Source organism: Rhagoletis zephyria, unplaced genomic scaffold, assembly GCF_001687245.7.
Source record: "Rhagoletis zephyria isolate East Lansing unplaced genomic scaffold, Rhagoletis_zephyria_1.1 Rzeph_scaffold_00536, whole genome shotgun sequence".
In the NCBI taxonomy this organism is placed as follows: domain Eukaryota; kingdom Metazoa; phylum Arthropoda; class Insecta; order Diptera; family Tephritidae; genus Rhagoletis; species Rhagoletis zephyria.
Window position 1 is genome coordinate 157,464 of NW_016157620.1, and position 12,478 is coordinate 169,941.

At 38.2% G+C, this 12,478-nt stretch overlaps 1 protein-coding gene across 1 annotated transcript in view; it reads right to left on the bottom strand.

Annotated features, from left to right (window-relative positions):
* Positions 1-3,615: 3,615 nt before the first annotated feature.
* The window catches only part of Ptpmeg2 (Protein tyrosine phosphatase Meg2), a 39,262-nt gene continuing 30,399 nt past the window's right edge, over positions 3,616-12,478 (bottom strand). Inside the window, exons 4-8 of the mRNA XM_017612422.1 lie at positions 11,302-12,188; positions 11,077-11,228; positions 7,735-7,964; positions 4,975-5,182; positions 3,616-4,911 (exon numbers count right to left, since the gene is read on the bottom strand). Coding sequence (XP_017467911.1) covers positions 4,685-4,911; positions 4,975-5,182; positions 7,735-7,964; positions 11,077-11,228; positions 11,302-12,188 — 1,704 coding nt within the window. The 3' untranslated portion in view covers positions 3,616-4,684. The remainder of the gene's footprint in view (positions 4,912-4,974; positions 5,183-7,734; positions 7,965-11,076; positions 11,229-11,301; positions 12,189-12,478) is intronic.

Sequence of the window (12,478 nt, forward strand, 5' to 3'; positions counted from 1 at the left end):
AGGATTTTCGAGTTATTCACCGTCGGTATTGTTACGCCATCAACGTGAATACCCAGTTGCATTCTGTCTCCTTCGTCCAGGTGGTGAATAGGGTTGCCGAGGATTTCGCAGGAGATAGGGCAAGGTTCCTTGCAGTGAAGAAGTGAGAAAGTTCGGCGAGATAACCGTTTACTTTCGAGCACAAGTCATCAATTCCATTCCCAGACGCCATGATCGAACAATCTCGTCAGCATAAGAGACAATATTGATACCCTCTGGTGGTTGAGGAAGCTTTGAGATGTTATAATTAAACATTAGTGGGGACAGGACACCACCCTGTGGTGCCCCCTGTTTAATTTTACGTGGCTTGCTGGTTTTGTCTCTGAAAATTACTGACGAGTGTCGACCACTCAGGTAATTCGCCGACCACCGTTCGTGTCCCTGTGGGAGTGAGGAGGCTTCTATGTCTTCTAGTAGCGTTGAATCACTAACAGTGTCGAACGCCTTGGACAGGTCCAACGCTACTAGAAAAGTTCCCTCGCAGGGGCGGAGCGTTAAAGTCGCCAGCTACCATACGGTTTTCACCTCTGAGTAGCGCACCCATTTCAGGGTGATATCCTGTCGGGCAGCTGGTGACAAGGGGTATGTATGTATATATAGGTTAAATATTTCGAGCTCAACATCGCCTGACCGGATAGCAATACCCTGACATTCTAGGATGGTATCCCTGCGGTCGATGTGCACGTTGTATCGGGCGTAATTCAACAAGGTTGAATTGCCGTGCAACTTCGTCTCTTGGACCGCAGCTATTAATATTCCATGCCTTCCCACGAAGACGTTTATCTCCTCGATCTTGCTCTGGAGTCCGTTACAGTTAAATTGTAGCACCTTTGTGTGCCTTGGGAAACCAATTGTTATGTGTGGAGTTAAGGAGTTGTGTTGCCTGCCGGCTCCCTGCTATATGTGCTGCAAAAGGGGGTGCTGCCTTGTGGTGGTGGTTGGCGGCGTCGCGGGGGAGGTATGCGACTGGGCAGCACAGCAGGGGCCCACTCTTCCAATCAAGCGTGTTGCGAAGTCGTGAGTATGCCCTAAAGTGGCAACAGCCAAGGCAGGAGTTGCCCTTGACTGATGTCACGTTACGGTATATTCTGGACTGACAAACCGAGCAGATTGTCGGAGGGACTAGGAGTTGCCGGCGTCGGTGAGTGGGTGCTATTGTGACACAATTATGTTCCTGTCCTTTGCTTACTGCACTTTACCAAAAACCTTGACGGGGTGAACTTTTGCAGACGGTTTTAGATAACATACAGGAAGCCGTTCCAGGTGACCACCTTCCATAAGGTGTATTAATGGAGAAAACAGCTGTTCCTGCAAATCCTGTAAAACCTGCAAATCGTGAAGTATCTGGAACGCAACTAATATGTACAGCATAAATTTAATTGAATGTTAATTTAAATCGTTTGCTTTCCATTTCAATGTCTCTTCGGTGGCTGTTCTTTGGTCTTTGTTCTTTGAAACGGTTTGCCGAAGCAATTTCTGCTGGAAACACCACTATTCGGATTTTCGAATCTAAAAATAAAATTATAGTTTAAAAACTAAAACCTCGCTATTATAATTTACATTCGTACTGTTATCAGGTATGTAACTTGAGAATAGAAATCGCTGCATCTTTTAGGCACATCAATATTACATAGTTACATCCCGAGCTAATAAAAGGGAGGTAATAATAATAACATTTGTTAATGAAGTGTTTGTTATTTGTTTTGCAAATCAATAGATTTTCTAATTTTAAGACAATTTTTTTTTCGAATCCGTTCAAACACGGTTTAGAATACCTGGATAACCAAATAACAGATATTATCCGGTTAACACAAATGAACGGATACTAACCGGGTATCCAAATTTTATCCCTATACAAGAATATCCGAATAATACGGATAGAAACAATTATAGAAACCGATGGCGAAGTTGCTGGCTGTTTTCAGAATGTATCAAGCCAAAGCATAAATCTCTTTTATTTCTTGCGCAACTAAGTTCTAATTCGGCAACCGTTTCATTGTACACATATTTAATCCGACTTCGGCCAGTCTTCAAGTGCACGGTTGTGGTTTCGACGTTAGGCTCGAATCGTATTTGTATTGAACGAGCAACTCGTCACGTAAAAATTAGTTTGTTCCAGTACTCCAGGACACAGTATGAATTTACAGGAAGTCGTTCCTGTACGCAAGAATTTCTCTTACTGGGAACACTTTTGAGAGAGTCAGAAGTTACAGGATTTTTCTTCCTGCAAGTTCATGAAATTTGTCCAACGATAGGCAGGGTTGTCCGAAGGACGTTGGCTGAATCTCATCTCTCGATCGCTATTTCCTCTACAACTTTTAATAATAACATTTCAATCGCGCTAAATTCCCCATAAATTGAAATGAAAAACTCCACGTCTTTGCGTATTTTCGATAGTTTTCTTTCTGTATGTATTTTTCGGTTTAAAATATGTATGTTAAATAAATTGTCTATGATAATTATTCATCACCTTAAAATATTCAACATACGAATATATGTATCTATGTAGCTTCTTTCTGTGGGAGATTGTTAATGACACCGCAAAAATGTTTTTGGAGCAAATACGTACGTACGCATGCATACGATGCATAAGAAATATTTATATTTATTCATCGAGGATAATTTGATTCTATGTATTTTATTTAATAGAGTACATATATGAGTTGCATCATAATTTCTGGCTCAACTAAACTAAATACAATACTATGTATATGATTTTACATCTATTTGATGACCTTTAGGTTTGGTTTCTGCGTTCTCTGTGAAAGTTTTCCAAGCATAAGAAAAAATACGTTTGCGGGAATTCCACGTGAACAAATATTCCTAATGCTGAATACACACGAGGCAACCGTTGCGCCAACCAAAATGTTTCGAAATTAGGCTACAATCGAAGCATCGTGTGTAGTCATCATAAAAATTACAAAGGGAGACAAAACCAATCTTTTCGGGTTGTCTATTCTTTGTTTGTATTTGCAATGCATGGGAAACATTTACTCACATGGAATTGGTTATCAGGCTGATTTCTTCTTTATTAATGTTTAGGCAAACTAAATTTTTTATACAAGGAGCTTTCCAGTTTTCTTATTACAAAGAAATAAACTATTTTCGTACATACATATATCGTCGTTTAAAGTACAAAACCGCGTATCGTGGTTCTTCAAAATCTCGTAATTGACTTTTGTGCCACAAAAATGAAATTTGGTCACCGGAAGCTCCTGGCATCAAGCCCTTATCCAATCATATTAAAATATCGAGACTTAGATGTAAGAAGAAGAGATAATTAGGGATAAAAGAGAGAACAGTTTTATAAAATTAAGGCAACCTCACATACGAGGTTTTGCATTTTCTTGATACGCGGTTTTGTACTTTAAACGACGATATATGTATGTATGTATGTATGTACATATATTGAATGCGTGGTGACACAGTTGAAGTCGTAAGTTCAACAAAGCCTCGAAAAAAGTGTATGGACTAAAAACCTCTTTACAGTAATTATAATTTGATTTCTGAATGTGTGTAAGTGAATATTCCATAACATTAGTTTATCAAAGGAACCTGTTCGTTTTTTTTTTTTTGAGACTGAAGTATCTGATCGTAGGAAATTTAGTATTCCTGGTATTTTTCTGGCTCTGGAGGACGGTTCGCCTTTACATGTGAACATGGCACAGGTTTATTATCATTGGATTTGGATATTTATCTTTTCAAGTTATTCAACGAGCAGCTCAAATTTTCGCTTAACTGCAGGCATCTCCGATTCTTTCCCTGCTTCAATTATTGTTGTTTTTATTTTTTTATTTATTTTTTTTCCATTTCGTTGTACTTTGCAACATCACCAAACTGTTTTTATGTACTCACAGTGCAATATTTAGTTAAATTAACAAATGTTTACGTTTCGTCCATACTGATTGCTCAAATTAAATTGACAAATTAATTCTAAAAGAACTTACACTCCACTATTTTTTCTAAAATTATTGAATTGATTTCGGCATCTGTTTTTAAATCGCATCTTTTACACCCATCGGCGTTGTAAATGTTGACGAGAACTGTAATCAAACTTCTTCCGACTATTTTGGACTTTACTACAATCAGGCCGGTTATGGAAAAGGGCTATAAAAAAAGAGAGTGTTAAATGTACGGTTTTACAGATTTTTTGATTTATTTAAAATTATTTTGTACATCTATGCAAATCTTGTTTCTATTTCCGTGTAACCTCGCCACATTTAACTATTGTTTAATTTATATATTATATCCATTATTAAATATAAACACTAATTATCGTATGTTTCAGTGAAACTAAATTTATAATTTAAACAAACATATTATATGCATACATACACATTAAAGATTTCACTTCTCTTAATAGATATAAAACGAAATGAAACAACAAAACATCTAGTAATGTGAATACTTTTACAATTAAATTAGTAGCGCTACATTTCTTAGAAAGCTTCGGCTTCGGCGTTCGCATCAGTTTCGATTTCCATTTCTGTTTTCTGTTTCCTTTGGGCTTTTATCTTCGACATCAGCTACATCATAATTATTTCATACAACACATCACCGCCATTCAGAACGAAGACCGCATTCAAAACATTCCTCTTGAAGGACAGATTTCCGTGCTGTGACCGCTTTATTACCCAGGTAGATTCTAATCCGAATCTTCGTCTCGTTCATCGAACCCCGTTAAATCCACAGATTTTAACATGCCACGCGACACTGCATACTCAATAAGCGCCAAGTGGCAAAACACATACTGATCAGGCATTTGTATAGAGTAGGCACGCTGTGAACGAATTTTTTCCACAGTCCCACGAATGTCGGCAGTACCAACATCTTCTAAACGCGATATGCATATATCCAATGTAATAAAAGTACCTGTGAAATTAAATAAATCATAAAGTTTATGGATTCCGCTCTTTTTTGCAGTTTTGATTTTACCTGTTCGACCTATACCCGCGCTGCAGTGCACCACAATTGGCGGTCCTCGTGGGTGCCCGGCCCAAGTGTCGCCCAACGCTTTCACCATAGTCGATTGTTTTTCTCGCACCTTTTGAAGAAAATTTAGCATGGCCATCGCAGAACTGGGCACGCCATAATCGGGCCAACTTGTAAATTGCCAATGTGAAACGTTTCTAATTTCGTCAGTCTGAAATCAAAGGAAGAACGTTATACATATTCAAATATGATCTTAAATGACTGATCAGCTAAAAAAACGTTCAGATTTTCTACATCAATATGTATGTACTGTGTAAGCTAAAATAAATCAGTTTCTGGCATGTATGTACATATTTTTAATTCACTTGATCCTCGCTTTAGAGTTTTATATTTTTTTATTTTTTAACAGACTTCCAAAAAAGGAGGAGGTTATCAGTTCGTCGGAATATTTTTTTTTATGTATGTATGTATCCGCATAACTTTAGACCACGTCAACCAATTTCGATAATTCTTTTTGCATCGGAAAGGTAGTGTGTCTCAGAGGTGGGCCCATACTAATCTGGTTAAAATCCGATCAGTGGATCATGAGATATATATATATATTTTTTTTTATATGAGAGTTGAAGTCGGTTTTTTTTTGCTAAAAATTGTTTTTTTTTTTAGTTTTTTGCACGGCTGTTTCACATCTCTTACGAATGTTTAATTGGTTTTACCTTTTATTCTACATCCAAAGTTTCACGAAAAATTGTGACATTTGGGATGTAAAGGGAGTGCAATTCTCCCTCTTTCTTCTTCCGCTTTTTTGCCACCAATCAAATAACTCATATACATATATGTATATGTACACAGTTGGTATAAAATAAAACAGAGCGAAAGATACATATCGAACACCGTCTTCAAAAGAGGCGCAACTCAAAATTTGGCACTTTAGAAATTGTGCCGTAAAAATGTACGCAGAGCTTTTATTTACCTTTTAGCAAAAGCTGGAGCAAATTATTGCCATAATTTGTTCAAAAAAAACCTCAGGTTAAGTCGCCCTTGATAAAATGATGATAAAGTTTCATTTCCGTGGAGTGACCAACACGACCTTCTCTTTTAACTCGGTTTCGTTTGAAAATTCGTACAAATAAATGAATTTGGTTAATAATGTGATTTTTCAGATGAGTGTCTCATTCACAACCAGCCATGTAAAAAGATAATCGCGTGTATTATTTAGTTTTAGTTTTATTTAAGTCATTTACTAAAAGACTTATTAGGAGAGTAGGAATTTCTATTCACTAAAAATTTCAATATTGATTTATTACTAAGTTGCCTGTGTCACCAGCAGTACTTCCTTAATTTGCGCCCTGAAAGAAGAAAGGGTTCCTCCAAAGAGAGCAAAGTCCGAGGCATGTCTGTTGGCCTGGATTGCAATTCTGTTTTCAGGTCCATGCAAGAGATAATAGGTGTGTACTCGTATTGAGCGGACAAAATTATCCAGCAGCAAAAATTCTGAAAATTTAGCAGCGTTCGCTCTCAAAGAGACAAAATATCCACAGAAGTACGAGAACGCAAAATATGCAAAAACTTGCAACCTTCGAAACAACCGATCACTTCTCTTGCCACAGGTGGTTCATTTGGCAATTTATTTTCTGCTTGGTACATTTTTTCCCGATTTGGCATTTTATACAATCGAATAGTTTTGGATAAGAAAAACCTTTTTAAAATACCAAATTAATTACACTTAGGTCTCTATTTATGCGGATTTGAATTTATGCGGTTTTCAAACCTGGCAAAAATTTTTTCAGCAGAAATTTGCAGCTCTCTTTCACATTTTGCTCTCTCTTTTGGGTACGAGAACGCAAAACCAGTAAAAGTTTTCTAAAACTTTAGATAGTTTTGGGTACGAGTACACTCCTAATTTGTATTGAATCTCCATCTACGTATGCCCGGAAAACCCAACGCAACTAACGCCTCTGTCCCTCATCGACTTGCTGTTCCGTGAATGGAGACCAAATGACCGAGCCGTACTCCACAATGGGTCTGGCGAAAGCCGTGAACAGTCGGACATTTCTAGATGCCCTGGCAGATCTGCAGATGAATCCCAATGCATGATAACAACGCACACTGAGTTATGCGGCCACTGTGTCATCATCTACAATCACACCAAGGTCATCTAAAGAGTTTGTACAAACTGGCCGTTCAGCACGCATCCCACTGGTAAATGGAGTTGAGATCGGGAAAAGGCAATCACAGCACATTTAACGCTATTTAGAGACAGCTTATTTAATACATACCAACTCTCAAGTTCGCATACATCCTGTTGGAGTTCAATAATGTCCTTGTCACCGGCTATTTCTCGAAAAATCTTCAGATTATCTGTACAAAGCAAATACTCCGATATCAACCTATTGCCAATGTCGTTTATATAGTTAAAATATTAAACAAGATGGGACAAATGCCCATTCACACGTACTCGGAAACAGTACGAGCACAGCCACCCCAATGCAATTCTTTCGGCAATATTTGTAAAAATGCAACTGCCACTATTTTCAAACTATGCAAATAATCAAAGCCGTCCCTAGCGATATTCCATCATTCTAAACAACCATTAAAATACCATGGATGTCACTTAAAAAAGGGCATCCATTTGTCGTTGCTTTCTACTTTTTCTCGGTTATTTAAGAAAATGTTTCATTTGGAATTATTGTGTTTTGTTATGGAACTTCTTATACATACTATATTTACGTGTGTACATACATACATACATAGTAGGGTTCTTACCTTAAGGTTTTTCAATTCTAATGATGCTACGGTATAATCTTCATTTATTTCTATATTAAGTGTTCGCACATGGAAGCTCCCAAATTCTAAGGAACTATTCTCAGTCGGTTCCCAGTATTGACCACATTTGACGCGCCCACGCTCCATAACTCGCGTTGTCATCACAATAACCACACAATGTTGCTCCCATATCATACGCCAAAAATCTTGGGATGTTTTTGGTAATGGTCCTGTAAAAACAGCATAAAAAACGGGAAACGGAAAGCATTAACATCTACAAATTAAAGACAAAATTAAAAATTGGAATAAATGTTGGAGTTATATTAAAAAAAAAACACCTAATACTGCTTTCATCGCATATGCATATTTTCAATGGCCTCTAATTGCAATTTACCCAAAATGAGTGATCTTTTGTTACGATTTTTGACGCTTATCTGGATTTTCATAAATCATTCACAGGAAAATTTTCGGGAGACTGGTGGGAAAATGGTGACTTAGTACCAAATTGTTTTTTTTTTTTTTTATAAGCGTCATCTTACACACATCTTAAAATTAACGATAGCTCTTAACCCATATATATTTAAAAATGAAATGTCTTTCGTATGACCGCTATACCTATCCGAACGGATGAACCGATTTCGTTTATGTAAAAAATAGTTCTTTGGAAACTTGAAGAGTTTTCGATTAAAAAAGATCAACACTTTTTGTTGTTGCTGCCAAAAAATTACTAAAGCTGAGACGTCACAGAGTCCTAGAGTTTTCTGAACATTGTATGTACATGGTTCATATTTGGAACATATGTATGTCAGCACCTTGAAAAGAAATATTCCGACCAAGAATTTACTGGCTAGGTGGCGCTGGAGTCGGGATATTCTTAAGAACTGCATTTATTTGCCGATTTGACGTGACATCTGACATACAGACTAAAATGTGAAAACCAACCCAGTAGATAATTTTAGGAGTTAAAAGCCCTTCCGAAAGGCCCTCCTGAGAGTCAAGAGGCCTTCCACTCTACATTCCTTTCTCCTTTCGTTTTTGTATGGAGGCTTCTTCTTTCGCTACCCATGGAAGGCCTTCCAGAAGGGCTTTTATAGGACGTACTTCAGAAGGCCGTTTGGAGGAGTTCTTTTAAAGTTGCTTCTTTAATTTATAACAAGTAATTTTTAGCAAAGAAAACAGACTTCAATTCTCATATAAAAAAAATAAATACATATATATATATACTAGATCGCTCTCAACGCCTTCGCTGAGTGCATGAAATTTCTACGTGCTACATTGAGTAAAATTTATTTCAAGAAAACTCAATTAAAAAACAGGAGGTTTAAGATTTTTTTAACCATCTTCAAAATATTTTCAAACAAAAACTTTCTTAAACTTCTCACTTGTCATACTTTTTCAATTAACTTATCTCCGGAACTCAATTTGAGATTTTAAACAGATGGAAACCCAACAGAAACCAGATGGAATTCCATTAAAAATCATTTCGATTGATACCCATATTGTAATAATTCATTTAAATTATTGAATAGTTTGAATTTAACCTTTTACACAGTTGGCAACCTTTTTAAACCTATAATAATAATCTATAATCTATAATGTATGTTTTGAAAGACGTTTTTTATGTGTTCGCAAAGCTCGAGAACGGCCGAACCGATGATTATAGGCTGCAATTAATTTCGATATACAGAGGGGGCGTGGCACCTCCTATACAAACCGATTTTTTCTTACTGTACATCTCTGAAAGTGTTCACGTTAGAATAACGGAACTTGGTACAGCAATATATGAAATCAATCTTATAGTCATGGAGAAAAATGGTGAGTGAAATCCTCCTAAATGCCCGGACCGCTTTTAACGAGTTGGCTGAGTTGTGCAGGGGTAAATCTCAAATCACCACTGATAAATCAACCGCCAGAACCATTGCGCGCCTTTTATTGTAATATTTAATTTGGAATGATTGAATTTATCTACTTTTAAAAAGGTGGCACAGGAAAACCCTTCCGGAAGACTCAAATATTATTCATAACTTATCAACTAAAGGTTTCTTAACAATATTTCGTTAGACAGCCATATTTTAATTCTTGAGATAGCTTGTATGCTTCGATATATATAGCTTTTCCAAAGCGTTTTCTGAATTTCAGCTTTTCGTTTTGCAAATACGGTTTTATTTCTCATGGATCTTATTTGCGATTGTTTGATGGGTAGCTGTAAGAACACCTTACAGACAGTTTCATAAAAATTGAATAGATTTTTTAAAAGTCATCCGCCATTTTTATATTCCAAATCTGCCTTCAGATTCGTAGATAATCAGCTACCCCATAAAATCCCCTATAGAAAGTTTCAAAAAAAATTAATATTTTTTTAAATAATCAGCGTCATATTGGATACGCCATTTTGAATTTTCAAAATCTCACTTCAGATTCGTAATCAGCGAGCCCAAAAATTTATCAGGCAGGCGAAAGCCTCCAAAGCCATTGGGCCAGACGGAATTAAGGTTGATGCAGAAAAAATTAGATCAATCGGGAGTAGATTACCTAACCAAGGTTCTCAACCTGTCTATGACCACTCTTATTATTCCCGACGTGTGTAAATGGGGGAGAGCGGACCCACTTACCACCTGGCGCCAGCTAAGCATCAGCATGGCTTCAGTAAGTGCTCAAAAATATTCTATAGGCTGCTTTATTTCTCCGCGCAAACACCCGCAATTGCCAATGAAATACATAGGCGCAACAAAGTCCTCAAATCGCCCGCCGGTAGTTCTTCGGGCAAATACAAAGAAACGTTGTTGGCAACACACAACGCAATTGATCGGCCGGTTCTAAACTAAGGCATTTCTACGAACTGAAGGACGGTGTCCAGGACTATGTACGACTAGACCCGGAACTGTATAGATAGGCAATAAACGGCATTCGGAGACTGTTGTTGTTGTTGTTGTAGCGGCTACAACAACCCCGCCCAGATCGGTTGGTATCTCAGTCGTTGTCGTCAAGTTCCACTAACGGCAACCCTAGGAAGCGTGCAGCTTCTGTGCGATCTGTCCACAGGGACAAGGCCGTTANAATTCGGAGACTGTCACCACCTTCACTAACTTCTGCCTGTGAATGCAGTCATCGGAGTAGAATCGCCGCCAACCCAACCCAACTCAACTAACACGCATCTCTCACTGATCCGACCCCGTCGCAACAGAACCATCCGATTCTAGGCGGGGCTAAGTAGCCGCTACAATAATAACAACAACAAGAGTCAATGAGAATCTAAAATGTAATGGGCTAAAATAGTCTTTATGGACCTATTAAAACACAAGTATCTGATCTTAAACGCAATACTTAGTTTTACCCGCTTACCTTGCGTAGAAATATATGCATTCTTTTGTTTATATCCATCGACGAAATTGGCGTTTATATAGTCCTCACCGTCGTCCCTGGATAGCACCACCCGACTATGATCGTAACATAGTACATCTGTGTAACGATTTTTAGTCAAGTTATTTCGCATTCTGCAACGGATACAAAATTATGTTTTTATTAACTTGTTAGCATTATTTTTCTTGATAAATGCTCAACGCATACCTTGCATGTACGAAAGTCCCTTCGGGCGCTCGATTCCGTATATCTGCATACTCCTTTACCAAGCCTTTTCGGCCTTGCTCCTTCACCATTTGAACAATTTGTTCAATTGTTTTTGGGTCTCCTTCCTGTCCAGCCAGGCTGTCGTCATCACTAAACCCAGACGAAGCACTACTTGGCGGGTTTTCCGACCACGACTCACTTAAGCCGGATGAGCCGTTTGAACTGCCGTTGCTGGTGACTGCGGACGAAACGATTGCACCATTCACTAAAGCCGCGTTTCCTTGGGTTCCACTTGCGTCTAATGAATTCAGCACAGGAACGCCAACTGTTGGCCCCGTCGCCGCTGCTGTCGCCAGTGACTCTGCGTCGATTTGTTTGCAAGCGGGCAACGGTGACGTCGAATTACAGTTACTCTGCTTCAATGTAATGTTCTCGTTAGGTTCTTCGCCAACCAGCAACCGTCGGCTGTAATCGTCGTTCGTTAACGTGGCTACCGTCGTATTTATGTTGCTATTGACGTGGGTGTTGCTATTTTCAGCACTAATGGATACTGAATTGTTCACAATGTTGCTGATATTAGTTGTGTTGATGCTGTTGCTTCGATTGAAAGCCGCTTGCTCAATGTTGGCGAGCAGTTCGTCTTCACGATTCGTCATCGATTTGCGGCACTGTAGCAACCATGTGGCGTGATCGATTTCCAATGCTCCGCCAAGATGCAGGGGCAACGCTTTCAGTGGCACGTGAAGGCGCAAAGTCGGCACAGACACGGTGAAGACACGTTCACGCAATTTCTCTCGCACAAACAGCCGCAAAATCTTGAACGGAGCCTTGAACCATAAAGGCGCCGTCACAATTAATACTTTCTTCAAACGCGCCGGATAGCCACCCTGCAACGAATAATATTTGAATGAACGCATATTCAATTGTGGTATGATTTTAATTTGTGTCATAATGTCATAACGTTAGATATGTATGCAGTACATATGGTCACGTGAAATGCAAAAATACATACATAAAAACACCGTTACTGAAATGGAAAAAGTCGTGCCTAATATTTAGTTTTTTTTTTGTAATTCAATGAAATCCATCACATCAATCAAAAAGTCAATGTTAAATTTTTTATAAGTTACGACTTTTTGCATTTCAGTGGCGATGTTTGCTACCTCTATTTGCATTT